The 22,036-nt window shown below is 43.2% G+C and overlaps 1 protein-coding gene across 1 annotated transcript in view; it reads right to left on the bottom strand.

Annotated features, from left to right (window-relative positions):
* Positions 1 to 22,036, bottom strand: part of WSCD1 (WSC domain sialate O sulfotransferase 1) — a 335,167-nt gene that overhangs the window by 205,797 nt on the left and 107,334 nt on the right. Inside the window, exon 2 of the mRNA XM_086954536.1 lies at positions 12,295 to 12,981. Coding sequence (XP_086810662.1) covers positions 12,295 to 12,730 — 436 coding nt within the window. The 5' untranslated portion in view covers positions 12,731 to 12,981. The remainder of the gene's footprint in view (positions 1 to 12,294; positions 12,982 to 22,036) is intronic.

The raw sequence follows: 22,036 nt of genomic DNA, 5'->3' as shown, positions 1-22,036 counted from the left end.
ATAGTGCTTTTACTACACTGCAGCTGCGTAAAGGGCAGAAGATGTGTCTCCAGTGACCATGTGTGCCTGTAACACAGGCACAGGCACACATGGTTACTGGAAACACATCTTCTGCCCCTTAACGCAGCTACAGTGTAGGAAAAGCACTATGGGGCAGATTTACAGGCCGCTAACACCTCTTTTGCGCCGCAGTTGCGTCACATTTGTGATGCAGCAGCAGCACAAAAGATGCTCCACGGTGCTGGGTATTAACAACGTGACGCATCTGAGAGATGCGTCACGTTGTAAAGCCCTGCGCCGTCAGGAGGCGTTCCGGTGCATGGGAGGGTGTTCCTGCGCAGGAACGCCTCCTAAAAGTGGCTGAGTGAAATCTACAAGATTTCACTCAGTCACTTTTAGGCCAATGCTGCATCAAAACCCTGCGCCTGCTTGAAGCAGGCGCAAGGCTTGACGCAGCATTGGGGAAATAGGGCCCCCCAGAGCATTGCTGGAGCTGCATCGCGCTTGCGACGCAGCACCAGCAATGCGCTGCTTTTACGGCACAGATGCGTGACGCATCTGTGCCGTTTTTGCCACATGGTACGCCCCATTGTAAATGCGGCGGACCATGGGTGGCGGAGCTGCGGCGCACAATAACTGGTGCATCCCTTGGGATGCACCAGTTATTGTAAATCTGCCCCTATACATTTAGCCAACGAGGGAGCACTTACTGATTAGACAGTAGAAAGTACTCCAGTTGAGTAGAGGTATTGCACAAAACGGTGACATCTTTGTGGACAAACACGCAGGACGCAATTCATTCTGCCCCCTGTTAGACTCGTTTTTTATCTGTTTTTTAATTGTTCCGTTCGGAAAAAGTTATATTTGATAGTTTTAGTAAGATATAACATATCACAACTTTCTCGGTACGAACTAATTGAAATGATGTACGTGAGATCTTATTTGAAATTTTGTAACAATTTTTATTAATTGACACAATAAACATTGACTGACTCAACAGACTCGTTTTTTGTGCCCTTCTGCCCTCTGTTAGACTTGTTTTTCCCTTGTTTTTCTGCCCTTCTGCCCCCTGTTAGACTAGTTTTTTGTGCCCTTCTGCCCTCTGTTAGACTCGTTTTTCCCTTGTTTTTCTGCCCTTCTGCCCCCTGTTAGACTAGTTTTTTGTGCCCTTCTGCCCTCTGTTAGACTCGTTTTTCCCTTGTTTTTCTGCCCTTCTGCCCTTTGTTAGACTGCTTTTTGTCCCTTTCTGCCCTCTGCATCACCACATCATCACTCAGCGCTACCCCAGCATCACTCAGCACCACCACATTATCACTCAGCACCACCACATTATCACTCAGCACCACCACATCACCAATCAGCACCACCACAGGATAACTCAGCACCACCACATTATCACTCAGCACCACCACAGCACCACTCAGCACCACCACAGCATCACTCAACACCACCACAGCATCACTCAGCACCACCACAGCACCACTCAGCACCACCACAGCATCACTCAGCACCACCACAGCACCACTCAGCACCACCACAGCACCACTCAGTGCCACCACAGCATCACTCAGCGCCACCACAGCATCACTCAGCACCACCACATTATCACTCAGCACCACCACAGCACCACTCAGCACCACCACAGCATCACTCAGCACCACGACAGCATCACTCAGCATCACCACAGCACCACCACAGCACCACTCAGTGCCACCACAGCATCACTCAGCACCACGACAGCATCACTCAGCACCACCACATTATCACTCAGCACCACCATAGCACCACTCAGCACCACCACAGAATCACTCAGCACCACCACAACATCACTCAGCACCACCACATTATCACTCAGCACCACCATAGCACCACTAAGCACCACCACAGCATCACTCAGCACCACCACAGCATCACTCAGCACCACCACAGCACCACTCAGCACCACCCCAGCGTCAATCAGCACCATCCCAGTATCACTCAGCACCACCACAGCACCACTCAGCATCACTACAGCACCACTCAACACCACCAAAGCACCACTCGGCGCCGCCCCAGCATCAATCTGTGCAACCATTCAACAACAACTGGTTCAAATATGTTCTCTCAATGTTTCAAGCTTTATTACAAATGTCACAAAAATATGTTAATATTTCACTTCTGTTCTTGGATTTTCGTCACAATAAAATACACTGAACATAATCTTCACAAAAGTTATTTACAAAAGTTTAAGCTATTGCCATTATAAATTAAAATCACTTTTATTTAAGTATTAATTATTTTAAAAAATTAAAAGCCATTGTAATTTGTATTATCAATACATCTAAGTCATGTAAATACAAAACATGTTGCATTACAAATGGTATTGGTGTCACATTTGCAAAAGTTATAACTATTGGCATTGTAAATGACCAAGCTATTAATTTAGCTATTTTAAAAACCAACACATAAATAAAAAAAAATGTCATTTACAAGACCAATAGCTCAAACTTTCCTAATGCGAGACCTATTGCATTGCAAATGCTTGTTTTTATATCTGTCAGTGCTATGCTATGCTATGCTATGGTGACTTGTATAGCGCACGGCTGCCCCAGCGAAGGGGCGTCCCGGCGCTGCAGAAGGACAGTTTACAGTGAGGAGGAGACGCTAAGGATGAAGCTATTGTTGAAAGAGGTGTGTTTTGACAGCCTTTCTGAAGGCTAGGAGATCTTGTATCCCACGGATAGCTTCAGGAAGACCATTCCATAACTTGGCCGCTAGGAAGCTGAAAGAGCGGCCGCCCATTCTGGCCAGTCTGATGCGGGGGATGATCGCAAGATGCTGCCCCTCTGACCGGAGCGATCTCCTGGGGATGTACTCTGACAGAAGTGGGCGAAGCATTGGGGGGGAGGAGGTTTTAAGGATTTTGAAAGCGAGGCACAATGCTTTGAACTGGACCCTTTTGCCCACCGGGAGCCAGTGCAATTTCTTCAAGGTTCCCGATACCGAGGAATGGCGCGGGAGACCAACCAGAGCCCTGGCAGCCGCATTCTGAACTCTTTGCAATCTAGTAATTTCAGCTAGATTAGCCCCCAATAAAAGGGAGCTGGCATAGTCCAGTCTGGAAAGGATGGTCCCCTGGACGATTAGTTGGCGAGTGCGGCAGTCAAAGAACTTCAGAATGGGCCTGATGTTACGCAGGACGCCAAAGCATGTGGCGGCAACTTTTTTTGTGTGGTGCTTCCTGTTGAAGTTTAATTTTTGTGACAGGCGCCTCATTGCCTACTTGTAACTATTCTCTGACCCTGCTTCAAGGGTCAGAGCAGGGTCAGAGAATAGTTGCAAGTAGGCAACGAGGAGCCAGGAAGCACTTAGAGGCTTACAGCAGCAGGTGCCCAAGTTGAAGTTAATTTCTTCGTAACCCTTTTGTAAAAGGTTACAAAAAATTAGCTTCAACTTTTGCACCTGCTGCTGTAACCCTGTAAGTGCTTGGCTGAAAATTCGTCCCGCTGATTCGCGGATTTTACCGCGATTTCGCGAGATTCACGGATTGCGAAATCGCGGAAAATCCGCAAATTCCGTGAGCGGAACGAATTTTCAGCCCATGCTTAGATGATTCTTATTGATCAATTGCTGTTAAAATGTGCTCTTAAGAAATGTTGTGTTTTCTTTTAATAACTTATTGACTGGTGGGAATAACTGTAAAATGCTTTTAAGGATATCTTCTTTTATATCCAAATAAAGATTATTATTATAAAAAAAAAAGTGCAGGGCCTAAAGTTTTGCTGAAAAGGCCACAACCAGGGCTACAGAATATCTGGAGTTCTGAAAACCAAGGCTGTATATCTTTTTTGTACCTCGCGCCTCTTTCATCCATCACCAGACACTCCCTCTCCCTTTATCTCCCTCTTACAGGCTGCTTTTCATCACTGCCTTCTTTCTTTGTCACTGTTTGCCATCTTTCTGTTCCTCCTTCTTTCCCTCTTTTGTTTTTTTTCTCTCCTGCTCTGGATAAAAATGTCATGAGGGAAAATAAGTGCTGGTCGCAAAACAGTAGTGCTGGTAGGCACCACCTTCAACCACTGGCTCAAATTAAGTCCAGTGATGGACATACAAAACAGAGCACTTTGCACTTTCTCCTTATATGTGACCTGTTTATGAACCTCCGTATTGATTTCCTTAAACTCTTGTTTAAAAAATATTGCACTTTAACTAGGAATGCTGCTATGAGTCTGCTGTTTACATTGCGAGAGCCAGATATCTGTTTTTATACTACGACATATATTTTAAGATCAATTGATGTAAGGAAAAGTATGTTGTTTTAAAATGTTTCAATAGTCAAGATTGTACCCCAATAATTAAATGAATCGTATAGGATTTTAATAATGTTTTGTATGTGCTTTTATGGTTGTTTTATCTGAACCGAATAAAGCTGATTGAATTGAATTGAAGTCCAGTAGTCTTAGCTGGTTCCACCATTGGAAACCTTTATCTGGCAGCCCAACCACCAAGCAATCCCTGGTTAATGAACACTAGAAGCTCCAACTTCTCTAAGAGGTGCCTTCAGACATGAGTTATTCCTGACTGGGAACGCCAAGGAAGGGATAATCAGAAATGGTCTTTCATTGCTTTGAGAAAACTCTCAGCGTGGTGGGACCATTTCCTTTTTCACAAACGCAAACTCTCACTTTGTGGGTTGATTTCCATTAAATAAAGATTAATCACAGCATTACATTTGTGATGGAATGGTATTTCAGCATGGTAGTGGGGCTCTGCAAAGATGATGAAGGGTTATCATCTTGGTTAAACCAGTTGGTGGGGGGCGTGAAATGGTATCCCTGGAGATGGCTTCTCACTGCTGAAGCTTCTTGCCTTGACAGCTGTGCAGTGTTTTGGCAACCAAAGGATGCAGTTTTCTTGGTTCCTAATTGATATAATTCACAGTGGAAAGCAGCCTTCTACTTTTGGAAATAATATTTGCTGTTGTACATGAGAGCTTTGAAGATAAAGCTTATGGTGCATAAACACATATTTTTTTATGAGCCTTGACTCAACTGGAGATTGCTGTTACTCCTGGTAGCTGCGTGCTGTTGTTAATTAAAACTGGGCATGGAAATCCCTTATTTTGCTGTTTTGAGATGCGTTATGTAAATCTTGCATCATTAGAGGTTCAGTGCTGCATTATATACATGTGTGTGAGAAAGTGCCTCTTTGTGCATGGTTAAACCCTTCTGTTGTTTTGACTCTGTGCACTGGTACTCTGTTAACTAGGTCCCAGTGCATGTACTCTGACCTACAAAACATGCCAAAATTGGATTACTCTTAACTTTTCTTTTACCTTCCCCAGCCGCCCATAGTATATAATGTCCAAAATACACTCATGGCATATAAAGGTAAATATCACATATGGACTACAGAACTATTGTGACGTCCACTAGTGTAACAAGACCAACATGACTCCAGGACTACACCTGTAGCCTGACTGCTATAGTTTTAAAACTTGCAGCCTGACAAAATGACCCTTGTTGACAGGAACAACCCTTCCTTTTAAACATTAAAGTCAACCAGGTGTGAGCCATTGTAGCCCCTAAGGCAATGTGTATTGTATTTAAAGGTAGGACTTGTAGAAATGTAAAGTTAACATGCGCAGACTGTGACTGACACCCATAATCTATTTATGTTACAGGGATGCTGGTCCATAGAGTAATATTGGGAATAAATATAAAACATTAAATATGCTCAGAACAGCTAGAAAAGTGACTAAATAACAATTGTTAATATTTATTAATAGGCAAGCTTCATGGCAAAGTCTGATTTTCTATACATAATAAAGAAATCAGACTTTTAGAAAGATACATTTTTGCCTGCCTGAAGCTTCTGAAAGGTAATTTATATTAGCCTCCAACCTGTCACCCCTGTTGATGAATATCCCAGAAGAGATGTGGAAACTTATTTCAGGGCTAAAACAATGGCCTGGGTGTGGGGAGGTTTATTTGCTCTTCAGGCAAAAAGACCAGTTGGGCTGTGGCCTGGAACTTAATTTAATTCAAAGGGGCATGTGAAGTCACAAGCAGATGTCAAATGACACCTGGACAGGCCCCTTCTTTTGTTCTCCCAGACAGACACCCATCCAAGTGGGGGGAGAGCTGCCCTCCAAGCTGGTATGTAGTGACCACAGAGAGTCAAATCTTTTGAGCATTTCAATTTTACATCAACATCCTCTTAAATACTGTCAGCCCTTGTTTTTGCAAAGTTTGAGAACACAATTGCTTCCTTAAGCACTGGAAATATTTTTTTTAAATATAAAAGTGACATATTTTGAGTGCCAAATAGAATTGGCAAAATGTCAGTAAACTGGAAAGTGAAAAATGAACAGAAATGTATTAAAACCATATTAAATGACATTAATTTCACTGTTTCTATCTCTAACAACAACATCAATAAAACACATTAACAATATTGAAACATTTGTATTGAGAAGATATTCATCCTACCCAGTGTGTACTTGAACATTACTTCTTCAACTTTCCTTAACAAATAAATGTTATCTTAATTACAGAATCCTTAGAAGCCAAGATTACTTTTATAAGAAGTCAGAATACCATTTTCTCCTTCAGGAAAGCTAAAGATCCTGGTCCCGATGGACTTTCAACAGATTTCAGCTCCAAATTTTCTAATGTACTATCTCCCAAGTTGATTAAAATGTTTCACTCTTTTATATCTGAAGGAAGTGCCAAAGGGTCTTTTTTGGAAGCAGTCAATACATTGTTCTCAAACAAGATAAAGGTAATCAAAATTTTACGAACTTTAGGCCAATATCCTTGATAAATAGTCATGGTAAAATGTATGGTAATTATTGGCTACAATGCCTTTTATTCGATCTCTCCTAAAACATGATCAATCTGGTTTTATTCATGGCTGTATCTCCCCAGGCAATGCTAAAGCTTTAATAAATATTACATTGAAAGCTTCTTCATTCCTTCACTACAAAATCACTTGATGCTGAAAAGGCTGCTGACAGGATTAATTGGGCCATTTTGTTTAAAACAGTGCCAGGTAAGGATTTGGACCTTAATTCAATAATATGATAAGCATGATGTAAAATGAAATCAGTATTTTTTATTAGTGGATCGTTTTTCATCATATCTTAAATTACTACATAGTGCTAGACATGTTCCACATTATTATTTCTCCTATGTCTAAAACCTTTCCTGAATCATATTATAAATAATTCTCAAATTTCAATGATGAAAATAGAGGTTTTTTAAACCTTATGTTGATGATATTTTACTGTATATGTCATATCCTGATTCTACCTACCACTTCTATTAATTGAAGTTACCTTTTATTCCAAGGTGTTTGACTGTAAACTTTGTTCTTATAAAACAAAATAGTCTGTGTTTAGAATCCATGTTTAAATATATTAACTTCTACCCGAGCCTTAAAATATAAATATATCTAAAGGCCTGATCAGGATATCGAAAAGACCGCCACCGACAGGTCGTCTGTGGTGGTCTGCTCCGCAGCCAGAATAGCAGTCCGACCGCCACATTATGATGCGGTAGGTTAGTGCACAGCCATCTGCGGGATCGACTGACGTCTCCGACAAGCTCAAGGATGGTGGGGCGTAATTCCTACAATAGGGGTGGTGCCTGCGGAGGCACCGCTGCAGGGATTACAATGTCCCTTTCCCTCTGCCTTAACATGGTGGTTCAAGTGCCATCTGAAGGCAGATGAAAAGGGACTGTGGGGGCCTCAAGCAGGGTCCCTGCTCCTGTGGGCCTTCACTATGGGCCCAGGGGGCACATGTGGTGACCCCCAAAGATCCTTGCACTATGTGTGAGGCACAGCATGGTGCCTGGCACATGGTGCATGGATGTTTGCAAATTGCCTTTTTCCATTGTGGCTTATGCTGCAGTCTTTTTCCCGGCTGCAGCACAAGCCTCAATGGAAAAAAGCATTTTTCTGACCGCCTACTCGACGGTTGCATTAATTTGTGGCAGGTGGAACTGCCGACTACATGTCGGGCGATGCAATGCCCGCGGCGATGTCTGACCGCCATTGTAATATGGCCATAAGTGTTTGATTAGATGACGATCTTCCCATCACCATTAACATGAATTGTGCTTCAATCAAAGAAACAGTAATTTCACTAATTACTTGGTCTGATATCAGTATATGTTTTTAGAGGTTTGGATTGCATTTTGTCAAAAATTCCTATCGAAGAAGAAACCTTCTAGAATTGCACTGAGTATATTTCAAAGGCCAAAAACAGGTGGTGGGCAGTCAAATTTCTTAGTGTTACACTATATCACGTGTTTAACAAAAAAGCCTGCAATTTGTTTCATAATTATATTTTCAATAGCACTACAAAGTGGGCTCGTTTGCAAAATATATTAAGGGTCATTTCTCTTTCAATAAAATAATGCACATGAATAATTGGCCCAAACTGAAGAAATCCCTGTTATATAATCACACTTGGGATTTATTGTAATAAGTCATATTATCTAAAGTGTCTAATTTTAACAGTATTGCCTTTTCTATGATCTGAGTTAATTAACTTATAAAAATTAATTAACCGTTGATTTTTTGGGAAAGAAAAGCACAAGAAAGTTATTTCTTGGATTTCTTAAGCAACATTTCTCCTTTTAGAGATTTGAATACACAGCAATGCTTTCACATAATATTTAAAATTAAAAAGTATTATATCGAATATAATTACTTCCCAAATTTATTCCACATCTGTTTCAGATTGTTCTACAAAATGACATTCTTTCTTAAGGATGTATAATAGCAAAGCTTAATTTAATTATAACGAGTTTCACCAATGCATATCCCCAAGAACAATATCTGAGATTAAAAGGCAGCGAGAAAGTGATTTATCTGTTGGTCTGTTATTTTATGGGATAAAATGTAGACTAAAGGTCATTTAAACTCTACAGTATTTTTTTTTTATTTATAGTATATTACAATGTACACCACTTAAATGGTATAAAGTTCTAATATTGCTAATATTTGTTGTTGGGCCTGACCCTTTCTGCAGGGTAACTACAGATTATTTCCTTCCATTGCTGAACCCATTTTTGTCGTCTTTTAGTCCTAAAGTTGTTTTTCACTGTAGCAAGGCAAACTTTTAGAAAGTTTAAATTTTTCTCCCTAAACCTAATGTTCCTTTCTCGATGTTTCTAGGGTCACATGACTGTTAATGGCTCTCCTGTGGTGTGATGTGTATTCCTTTCAGTCAGGGGACAAAGATGTCCTGGGTGAAGAGGAAGTTGTTTTTTCTTGACAGGGTGACTGGGAGGCATTGTGCCCCACCCTTATTATGTTATGTTATGTTAATTTCGATTTATATAGTGCCAAATCACCGACAGGTCTCTTAGCGCTTGCTTTGGGAACCCGTCCTGGCTTTCCCTGCGAGATAACCCCTACTGGGCATCCCCAAGGTGAAGACCAGGCATCCCATCGCGGTGGGGCCGTAGTGGAGATTAAGCAAGCTATTGCCCAGAGTTGCAGAGTGTGAACCCATGATTCGAGTAGGCACCGAGGCGAGAATTATCGAGTCCGTGGACATTTTTGAGCTCAAGACCCTGCCGCGTCGACAAATTGAACCCTGGTCTGACCTCTGCATCAGGGTCTGCCTCCTCTAACCAGTGAGCCACACTTCTCCATTATACTTTAAAGGAACTTAATTACAGCACTCAAAAAGTAACCCATTACCTGGCCTGCTCTTACCTTTGTCTACCTAACCAGGGAATAGGAATGAACTAGTCAGAACGAGTTTGAGAGTAGGCCCGGGATTGCCCCTCCCCCACACACAGGCTGGAACTGAGTATAAAAATGGCACCCTCAGAACCTAGAATAAGAATATTCCTGGTCCTGTAGAGACTCAGAAGAAGGATTCCCCTCCTGCCTAAAGCCTGAAGGAAGGCAGGACTTTGCCTTTAACCCAGGATCAAAGAAGTAAATGCAAGGGTTAGTTGGCTGCCAGCTTGTTTAAACTACATGGACAAAGCATTATTCCAAAGGCCTTCCCAGCAACGGTCCAACTGACCAGCACCAACTGTACCTGCCTGGATCCTGCTACTGGGCTCTGCTGGAGTGGACCCTGACCCACAGGAGATGCCCTACCAGATCGTGGTCCCTTGGCTGTTGTCTGAGTGTACTCTTCCAACCTGCAAACTGCAAGAACTGGACTCTAGGTGAAACTCAAGAGGTTCTGGGCTCTTCACATCAAAAAGAACTATCTCCAGGTCTGTTAGCAAATGCAAGCGGACTTTACTGAAGCCACCGTTGGAACAGCATCCGACATGACCTTCCAGACTATAGACTTCTGACTTCACCTTCACAGTGCTCTTCATTTCAACAACAAGCGCCCTGCGTTTCCTGCTAACATGAAGCTCCGACAGGTGGCCAGCACTTTGCACCGCCAATGACCACCCTGCTAATGTGAAGCTCTAACTGAGGCTCCTCGTGTGGAACTGGACTAAGTTAGAAGGTGAACTTTCCACTGAGACAAACCTAGACCCTGTATGAGACTTGTGCTCCATCGCGGTCAGCCTGAACATTTAACTTTGACCCAGTCCAAAGTGACCAGATAACAGCGGTTGGCACTTTGGGCTTCTTGTCACTATTTTGCCTTAAAACTTTAATAATTCATAACTCTGGTTCTAACTATTGTTTTTTATCGCTTTGCTTTGATTTTATCTATTTAAATGTACTCTATTTTCCTAAATTGGTTTGGGATTTTTCTGGTGCTGTGATTTTACTTTAGTTTTTGCTTGATTGATGCATAAATACTTTGCACATTGGCTCTATGTTAAGCCTAGTTGCTTTTATGCGAAGCTACAGCAAGGTTAAGCGCTGATGTATTTTATGGCTCTTGTGGTTCTCTCTGACATGGACTGTTTTTACTATTTGAGTTGGGCACTCACCCCTCTCAACTAATAACCCAATTTCTTACATTTATGTTTATTAAGTCTATTATGAACTGCATTCATATTCATAAGTTAAATGTGCCACCTACTTTCAAAATGTATTTTTGGAATTTCTTTACCTTTTAGCACGACTAGCTGTATTGACAGCAATAAAGAATTAATATTTTTCATTTCTATTGAATATCAGGAAATCACTACATATTGGAAAGCTTTTCTAGACTATCTTTTCTTTCCTAGTGAGTGGCTTTTGTGCAAATCACAGGATTCATATTGCATGTCTTCCACCTACATCCTCATTAAAAGATATACTTTAGTTACCATTGATCAATTTTCTAATCAAGAAAATGTATTGGTAATCAATCCTCTAGTTTCCAAGATGACATTTTTGATCATACATACTGTCTTCATATGTCTCCTAAACTTTAATATTTTTCTAATATTGTTCCCACCTATGTATGCATGAGATTTATACTTAAACTCTTTATATTTGATTATGTGTCTCCCTCTTTCTCTTTTTCCATACATTTCTCCCTTTATATCTATTTTTTATTTTATTTCTAAGACAGCATCTTCTTCAATTAAATTTATAAATTTCTACTTTCCATCTTTGTAATTATTTTGTTTATAAATGCTTTGTGAATTATTTTTATCTAACATGTTTCCAATTGCAAACTCCGGACACAATGCTGTTTTTCAAAATATTATTGCCCTGCCCAATAAGTGTATTAATTTTTTTAATGTTGTAAAGTCTTTTGAGAGCAAGCCGCCTCTTCAAAACTGTTTTTCTGCAGTATCTGCATAGCTTGACATTTTACGCTCAGGTCAACTACACATGCTGCTATAAAATGTGAGGGTCAGTTGATGTATGTGACTCTTTGGCAACATCCTTTACAAAATAATTTTAAATTCATAGCATTTGCCCAAAAAATTGCCCTATAATTTTAACAATTTGCAGATTTCCCAATGTTTTTGTTGATAAAATGGATGAAAATAATACTGCCAGAGATAGCTCTGCAAAATTGACGCTTTTTCCACAGATAAGGTTGCTACATAACTTTATAACGTTGCTGCATAATCCAAGAAGATGCAACAGTTGTAAAGCTCTGCAGGGCTTCCTCTGCTGCCACTATGATTCTGAAACCCAAATTCCACAAAGAACCAGACAATATTTTCCAAACCACTTTGCAGAGCTTTGCCATTGTGTATGTGGCGATCACTGTTGTCCATTATTTTATCAACAATGTATCCATGCAAGTTAAACTGAGCTATTTCAGTTCCAATCAGTGCCCATTGTCATGAGCTAATAACCTTATAAACCTTAACTTTTATAACTAAATGAGCATAGCAAACATTAATTAGATTATACTTGGAATATTCTTACCTTTGTTAATTGATGTATGCTTTAGTTCTTGTTTGGCCCCCTTCCTTTGGTCTCTGTCATTCATGAAACTATGAAACCACCTTCGTCGTAGTTGTCGTAGTTCTGAGTTACGGGAGATCAACCAGCGGGGCCCGTATCTCTGATCTGCCTGAGGACTAGGCACTGGAGCATGGATCCATTTCATGTCAACCAGAACATGGGGAGTAAAATGTTCATTTTGCACAGTTTTGGTTTCCAGCATGTGGTCTTCTAGAACCATGCCCGAACCTGGCACAGCCTGTACACTTGATGCCCCGCGAATGCTCTGTAGAATTACTGAGCGAGAACTCTGCAAGAGTAAAAGGCTTCCGGCCATTAGGTAAGCAGCAGTGAGGAAGAAAAGAAGAAACTGTGTCCGTCGAAGAATCTTCTGCAGTCTGAAGAAAGGTTTGGCCATGCCCTTTCTCAATACAGAAACTGGACTCCTTCACATCAGTTTCTTGGTTAGATGGAGTACATCCAGGCAATTAGATCATCCCATCCTTTCATTCCTTCTCATCGAAGGGTTAGTATGTCCAAACAGAGTGTGCTGTTTCTTAGAAAGTTCAAGAAGCGCTGGGTATGACATCGAACAGGATAACTCATGGACAGCTCCATTATTTTAGTTTGCCGCAGTCCATAAATATAAATTCCATTAGGTCACAATACCTGCAAAATCAATGAATATATTCATTAAAGCCTTCTTGTTGTAATTAGCATGTAACACCAGACCTTACATTTGAGGACCATCATTCATTTTCTATAGCTATGTCCCCACCCAGTTTATAACATATTTTCTGTGATGCTACAGCTCAGGGCCCTTAATTCAGTCAGCATCTTGTAGCACTAACCATACACATCACTGACAGACATTCATGGGCACAAGGTTAGCAGGATGACGCCTTTGCAAACAGCAGTCCATGTCTGCTATGAATGTTCATTAAGACAGGTAGACCAGACATATCAACCGCTACTCCTTACTTATGAGACAGAAATGATCACAAGCAATCGGGGGAATAAATTATCACACAAATAGTAATATATATATTGACATCGGCTCCCACCTCCAGTCAATTCTATTTATTTATAAGTTACTAGCAGCCCGTCCCGACCTTGTCCGGGAGCAATCATGCTTCAGGACCCCTGCCCGCCCCGACGTTGTCCGTGGGTCCCCCGGATCCCTCCTTCATATATTGCAGTATTATACCTCTATGTTTCCTTTCTACGCTTTTGTAACCTGCACACGTCACATTTTGCTCATGTAATGCACCGTTTGCTAGCTGTTGTATTTTGTTGGCTCACAATTCTCACTTTTGTAATGCCCTCACTTTTGTAATGCACGGTTTGCTACCTGTTTTGCTTCATTTAATGCTCACTGCTCCTCCCCGCCTGTATTTCACCTACGCTCACTGCTCCTCCCTGCCACTTTTTCCTCATGTAATGCACCGTTTGTTACCTCTTGTATGTTGTTGGCTCACGATTCTAACTTTTGTACGATTCTCACTTTTGTAATGCACTCACTTTTGTAATGTCCGTGGGTCCCCTGGATCCTTTCTTCATATATTGCAGTATTATACCTCTATGTTTCGTTTGTACGCTTTTGTAACCTGCATGTGTCACTTTTTCCTCATGTAATGCACCGTTTGCTAGCTCTTGTATTTTGTTGGCTCACGATTCTCACTTTTGTAATGCACGGTTTGGTACCTCTTTTGCTTCATTTAATGCTGACCGCTCCTCCCCGCCTGTATTTCACCTACGCTCACCGCTCCTTCCCGCCTGTATTTCACCTACGCTGACTGCTCCTCCCCGCCTGTATTTCACCTACGCTCACCGCTCCTCCCCACCTGTATTTCACCTACGCTGACCGCTCCTCCCCGCCTGTATTTCACCTACGCTCACCGCTCCTCCCCGCCTGTAGCTTTTGTATTTCACCTTCCTCATCTGCCGCTCACCGCTCCTCCCCGCCTGTCCGCCGCTCCCCGCCGCTCCTCACCGCCTGTACGCCGCTCCTCCCCACGCTGATGTCCGCTGCTCCTCCCTGGCTCCTGATGTCAGCACGCACATCGCGGCCGGTCGGCGCTACTTACAAGGGACTACTTTTTTTTTTTTAGGTAAATATTTTAAATAACGTATATTTTTTTCTTTTATATAGCCTATGTCCATCTACAGACCCTGCCAATTACAACGATGTATCGGGTGTTTGGATTGGCGCTGTGGTTCCCGAGTTTACCCGCCTCAGGTTCAAAGTTCTTCCTTTATAATAGTAGTATAGATAATTCTACAATGACATCCACTTTTATATAAAATTACAATGAAATCCACTTTACATGGAAAATAATTTACCGAATCAATAAATAAAACATTTTTAAAAAGCTACAAAATGTTAAACACATCATTTCATTTGCTAGGTTATATAAAAAATGCTTGGTATATTTTTATGCGCACACTCCATATTTCAAGAGCAGTGGTTAAACATCGACAGAAATGGTACAGTGCGGGGCACCCAAAATGAACATGCTCTAAAATGTGTCTGGAGACCCCACAGAGATTACAGTCTGTTGACTGGTAGTTAGTCCAGTCCCCTACAAAAAGATGTAAAACGTGGCATTCCAAAAAACCTACAACTGCAATAATAACATGCATACCCCTTTGACATTCTCATATAGCTGGTAAATATACTAACACAATCAGACAACAATCTTACAAATGTGAAGGTGAAAGGACCTACTGTACACTTCAGGAAAATGTTACAAAGACACGCAGCACTATGGTGAACAGGGTCAGGAGAGAGGTTTAAATCTTGAGGACGTCAAATAGGGAAAGTCAGGTAAAGGGATAATTGGAGATTATTTCTTGGGAGCTGCAGTGGTTACCATCAGTAGATATCCTAGCAATAATCCTTCCAAAGATTCTTCAAAATATTCTGCAAGCCTTATGTTGGCCAAGTAAATGTGAGCAAGCGGAAGATCCTTCTCTCACATTGCAGCCAAGACCATGGAACGAGCTACCGGCGGACATGAGACGCGTCCCCTCCCTGAACACTTACAGGAAGACTCTCAAGACCGGGCTCTTCAGCTAAACAAATCTGCAGATCCCCCCACCCACCCCCCCTCCCCCCACCACCCCCTCAGCGCAATGAGACCCTCACAGGTGAGTAGCGCGCTTACAATTCCCTGATTTAATTGATTGAGTGAGAGTAGATTGGCATGTAATAACCAGCTAAAATAATGTTCACTATCTCATTATTTTGTAAATGGATAGTCCTAATATTAGATCATCCGGTTCTACAATTTTTCAGCACTTGTTGTTTATATTAGTAAGTGTGTCTCTTCTCTCAGAACCCAATTGATGTTGTCCAAAAGTGACTGAAAAATCAAGTTTCCTTCCTATTGATTTTAAAGGCGTCTCAACATTATTCATATGCATGGGCAACCTTAGGAGATTAATGCAAAAATTCATTGTCATGAAATTAGTACAGAAGTCTTCCTGCTTATTATCAGACTCTGAAATACATGAAATGGAAAAAAGTTAATAAGATTCTTTTTTTAAACTAGAAGATCTTGATTACATTATAATTCTACATTGCTTCAGACAATGCCACAGCAATTACAGCCATTTCTAATAATTCCAGGCTGTTCTGGTTTAAATATATAATAGATTTATTTATGGTTTGAGATGCAGATATAGTACAAGGTGAGAAGGTCATGGAAGGAATGTTAATAAAAATAAAATATGGGATTTTTGCAAATATACATGGGTATTCTTTAAGATACAAAGGAAGACATTTAAAATTTGGCAAAGTGGGAGTACGTCCATATATTCGCGATCCTCTATTCCATCAAAATTTAGAGGTAAGGGTACCACTCCATTTCTGCGTGTGGATCCTCAACCTCATCGGGACGAAACCTTGCCTGTTGTTTCTTCGACTACTTGACTACCAGCCCCACTGGTGTTCACTGTTCTGCACCTGAATTAGGATGGGTCGACTGTTATAGTCCTTTTCTCCCCAGGTATGACATATGAGAAATTCCACTATGGGACGTAAAAGTTTTGAATGTCTCTGACGTAAATTGAAAAGAATCCTGTGTGCACCAAATACTAAACCTCAGTCTCCATCACAGGTTGAGACCGCATGGTTTTCAGGTTTTATTGCTGCAGATAGTGGAGATAGGTATTGGGGATCTGGCCTGGAGCTGGTGTAAATCCTTTCTTGAAAGAACAGAACAAGAGACATGGCTTGCACTACTCCTCTGGGAAGAGGCAAGCTTGTGGACTGCCGCAGGGCTCTTTGAGCCTTACTTTATTTAACATCTGCATGACACCATTTGCCAATCTTATCGAATTGAAAGTCCTTGTGACCATCTCTTGTGCTGATGACACCCACCTTCTCCTTTCGTTTGACTATTTTGCCACTGACAAAATCTCGTCATTCATTATTTGTATGCAGGATATTCTACAATGGAGGCACAAGATTATCTTTAGTGCAATGGGAACAGAGCTGTGATTTTAATGTTTAGGAAGGCCAGAGATCATTGGATTAACAACAGATGGCCTGGGGGATGTACCCCCCCTTCCTTCTTCTAATCCAGATGCTAGAATCTGGGAGATAAAACAGATGATAAGTTATTTCTGAACTTCCCAATTTTGCCAGTGATAGACACCTGTTTAGTTTACTCTAGTCAATGAGGAAATTTCTGAACATCTTACCAGTAAAGGTAAGCAAAAGTGTAGTCCATGCTCTGATATGCTCTTAGTGAATTGGTTGAGTCTTCTGGAGCCAAAATAAACTCTTACGCCGAGGATACCTAGATTGTTTTCACATTTGTTAAGGGGGTGCCAGTTGAACAAGATGATATTAAACCATGCCTCTCTGCTGTTTCTGCTGAGCGAACCTCTTTCAACTGAAGTGCACTGGCCATTGGGGCGCCTCAACCCAATAGGCAATTGGAAATAGTTCTAGGTGTGGAATTTGATAAAGAATTGTCCTTTCATTATTCAAATTAATTTGTGGTTGGCAAATGTTTTGGCATACTACGCATGCTCAGGAAATGTCTGCACTTCTTGTCGGCCCCAATACATAATACAGTGGTCTTGGAAAGGTAATGTCCGTGTTGGACTATGCCAATGCCTTATATGATGGTCTCCCGCAACAACTAGGGAAGAAACATCAAACAGAACAGAATGCTGCTGTTGGGTTTGTTCTCAATCTACCTATAAGGATGCATATTTCTTCACATTTGTGGAATTTGCACTGGCTTTCTGTACACAAGCAGATTCATTTTAAGACTTATCTTCTAGTGCACAGAGATCTACACCACTTGGGAACAGACTAGTAGTCCTCTAGGATTTCTTACAACAGCTCTTTGAGAAAGTTGCACTCCTCCAATGATCACTTGTCCACTGTTCGATAGTTCACCTTGCAAAAGCTGCTGGGTGCGCTTTCTCTCTTTTGAGGCCAGAGGCCTGGAATAACCTTCCTTTAGAACTTAGTCTAATGCGGTATGAAAGACTGTTCAGGAAAAGGCTTAAATCCTAGCTCTTTGTCCAGTAAATAACTAGTTGTATTTTCTTTGCCCTTACTGTTCTGTTAGCACTGGGACACTCTTTTGAATAGCTGTGCACTCTATATATCCTGCTCAACATAACATAACATCAAGTTTGGACTATTATTATTATTATTATTATTATTGGGACATTTGTAGAGCGCTGCGTTACGCACACCGGCGTGTCCACGCGCTGAAAGTGGGAGAGGCAGTTAGCAGGGGACACAGAAACTGAGCGGACAATTATTTAGTGTAGAGGAGTGTTTTAAGTTTCGCTCGGAACCTAGCCTCCTCCGGTTCCAGGCGCAAGTCCGCTGGCAGTTTATTCCAGTTAGTTGCCGCTAGGCATCTAAAGGACCTACCTCCCATGCGGGCTTTCTTGATTCTCGGGATCCTCAGTAGGCCGACCCCTGTGGATCTAAGCGCACGTGTTGGTTTGTACACTTCGATCAATTTAGTCAGAGGGTCGGGTGCCCTGCCATTCAAGATGCGATGACAGGTGCAGAGGGCTTTGTATTCCACTCTTCTCCTCACCGGGAGCCAGTGTAGCTGCTGGAGGGCCGCCCTAGAAGGCGCCCTTTTAGGCAGTCTGAGAATCAAACGCGCTGCCGCATTCTGCAGCACTTGCAGGCGAGCCATGCTTTTTTCTGGAGCCCCCAAGTATAGCAGGTTCCCACAGTCCGACCTAGCTGTCACCAGAGCATGAACCAGGATTTGACGGGCTTCAATCGGGAGTAGGTCAAGGACTTTCCTCAACTTCTTCAGAATCCCGAAACAGACTCCCACCACCCGATTTATCTGGGGGCCAAAAGTAAGACCCGCATCGAACCACACCCCCAGATTGCGTGCCTCTTGGCTGGGGGTTAGGGTTGGTCCAAGGCAGGGTGGCCACCATGCCGACGACCAGGCAGACTGGGCTCTCCCCACCACCAGCACCTCCGTCTTGCTGCCGTTCAGCTTCAAACAATTGATGGCCATCCATTCGGCAAGATCTTTCATGCACGAGCGGAAGCCATCGGCAGCAAGACAGGGCGCGTGCGATAGGGAGATCACCAGCTGCGTATCGTCGGCGTAAGAGACCAGTTGGAGGCCATGGCTCTCCACAATCGAGGCAACAGGCGCGACATACATATTAAAGAGGGTTGGGCTCAATGACGAGCCCTGTGGCACGCCTTGGCCCAGAGACACCCCCCTTGAATAGCAGTCTCCTTGCCTGACTCGAAAGCTTCTCCCCTTGAGGAAATCTTGGATCCATCTCAGCGCGGTGCCAGAGATGCCACCTCTGTTCAGACACTGTAGCAGGATGTTATGCGCTACAGTGTCGAACGCCGCGCTGAGGTCCAACAGGATCAAAGCCATAGTTTGGCCAGCATCCACACCCTCTCTCAGATGTTCCGTGGCCATAAGAAGGGCGGACTCGGTAGAATGTCGTGGCCTAAAGCCAAACTGCGTCGCATGGAGCAGTCCCCTCTCTTCCACGTGCTTCATAATTTGGGTGTTGACCACCTTTTCCGCCACTTTTGACAGAAAAGGCAGGAGGGAGATGGGCCTCAGATTCTCTAGTACCTCGAAGCTTAAGTGGGGTTTCTTCCTGAGCGGGAGCACCACCGCCTGTTTCCACCCCTCAGGCAGCTTTCCCGATCCGAAAGAGACGTCGAGGACGTGCCTTATATAAGGCTCCAGGACTTCCAGACTATCTGCCAAGCGTTTTGGCGACACCGGGTCCCACGGGGACCCTGATTTGACAGAGCGGCACACCACTATTAATTCCTCGAGAGGAGGGGTGCGGAAGTATGTAATATGCCCTGCCGTCCCCGTGTCCCCCAATGCTACCTCAGGGTCAGACCCTGTCGGCGGATTAGGGAAAGTCGAGTAGATCTTCTCTACCTTAGCGGAGAAATATTCAGCAATCCGGTCACATGACTCCGTTGAGCAACTCTCCGGCTCTGTAGGTGCATTTACCGAGGTCAAGGATTTATAGATGCCGAAGAGTTCTTTCGCCCCCTGGATTTGTCCAGCATAGTAGGCTCCCTTAGACTTTTTTATCAGCCTATGGTGAAGGCGCCTTTTTTCCAGAAACAATTCCCTGGCCTTGTTATCATAAGACACCCTCCAGACTTTTTCTGCCCGCCTACAGTCCGCCTTTGTTAGCCTCAGCTCAGTACTGAACCATGGGGCTGAACGGTCTTTCCGGGCACATATGGATGTGCGGCAAAGTGGGGCTGTCTGGTCAAGCGCTTCAGTGATGCGCTGATTCAGGTTAGAGACCGCTGTTTCTATGTCTTCGCCCCCAGGCTGACCGTCCCTACTTAAAGCTTGATTAAAATCCTCCACCGAGAATTTAGCCCACTTCCTCCTAAGATAATTAGGGGGTGCCTGGCTGGCTTTGTTGGTTTTTATACTCTGTATGGAGAATGCCACCAGAAAGTGGTCGGTCCAGGGGATGGGCTCTATACCTGACACCTCCACACCTCCCCAATTAGCATAGACCGGGTCCAAAAGGTGTCCCTGTCGATGCGTGGGGTCCAATAGCTTCAGATCCAGTTGAAGAGCAAGCATGTCCCGACAGAAGTCCTTGACCCCTGTGTCCTCTGGGCAATTTAGGTGCAAGTTCAGGTCTCCTAATAGGAGGAATTTGTCCCTGCGCAGGGTCGCCTCCATGAGGCTTTCTAGCAGGCTCTCCCTGAACTTTGTGCAGGCCCCTGGCGGCCAATATATCAGACATCCACTGACCGTCGTGCCCCCGTTGATTTTAATCGTAAAAAGGCCCGCCTCACTCTCCACGATCGGCGTGCGCTCTAAGCAACAGCCCAAAGTGTTCCTAAAAATAATCGCAATCCCCCCTCCCACGCCCTCTGGCCTATCCTGCCTGACCCAGGAGTAGTTCTCCGGCGTGGCCTCGATAATGTCAGAGTCGGAAAACTGGTCTAACCACGTTTCCGTTAGAAACAGTAGGTCGAAATTTTTATCAGTAATCAGCTCGAACACGTCAAGTCTGTGTTTACGTAATGACCTCACATTCAGGAGACCACAAGACAATGCCTGCTCCGTGGTATCCCGCGGCATATATGAACCACCTCTATCTTTGCGTGCTGTAGTACAAGATTAGAAGACCCAGGTGCTGCAAACCACAGTGGCTCATCTTATCGTTGACATATTGAGGAGGGTTTCTGGTTACCTTTTGCATCGGCTTCCTGTTAAGAAATTATTCTGTTCAAGCCATTGACTGTTATTAATCGAACCTTCTACATGCATGGTGCTATGTGGGAAACATCCTTTACAACGTAACTGGTACAAAGCGGGACCGTTACGATGCAGCTTTAACAACGAAAGTCGTTACAACGATTTTCGCTGGAGGGCTCTCTAGGATAGGGGATACTTTAATTTACTATCCAGCACCTTCCCTACTATCCACGGGGACTGGTGTTGGAATAGTAAATTAAACTATTCACTATCAGCGCCCCCCAACGCAAGTCGTTGTAATGACTAGCGTTGTTAAAACTGCGTAGTAAAGGGACGCGTTGTAACGGTACGCGTTGTACCGTCATACATCCGTGCTATGTACTTGATTTCTAGAATATTTGATTATAATCCTCTCAGAACTCTTTGTTCTGCGGTGGCATTGCTTATAGTGGTACCTACATTCCGCCTCTCTAGGGCTGGTGAGTGGTCTTTAGTGGTACTGCAAGTAAAGCCTGGAAAAGACTTCCAGGATCTCTTCGCATCATCTCACAGTATTCTGCCAAGATCTCAAAACTCATCTTTTCTGTCTCAGTCCAAAGCTAGTGCTTAGACTCCCAAGAAGAGCCAACTCCAGAACTGCCCTGGAGGCCCTCCACTGGCTCCTAGTGAAAAAAAGAATTATGTTCAAAGCCCTCCTTATATGTCATCGGATCCTGTGGCATAAAGCTCCCTACTATCTGGCAGGTCTGGTTACCTCGTATGAACCACGCAGATCGCTCAGATAGGGCGGCATGGGCACTCTTGTGACCCACCGCTATAGGAGAGAAAAAATGGGAGGTCGGTCCTTTAGAGTGGCGGCTGCTATAGGATGGAACAAACTTCCCATCAGTCTCCGCCTAGAGCCTTCGGAAACTGTTTTCCGACGTCAACTGAAAACTCATCTGTTCTCCTCATAAGTCTACTTTAATGTCCTGTGCCTCGCACTGTCCTCTCCCCTG

This window comes from Lissotriton vulgaris, chromosome 2_1, assembly GCF_964263255.1.
Source record: "Lissotriton vulgaris chromosome 2_1, aLisVul1.2, whole genome shotgun sequence".
NCBI lineage: Eukaryota > Metazoa > Chordata > Amphibia > Caudata > Salamandridae > Lissotriton > Lissotriton vulgaris.
The sequence above is the reverse complement of the archived record's forward strand: the minus strand, read 5'-3'. Positions and strand labels throughout refer to the sequence as shown.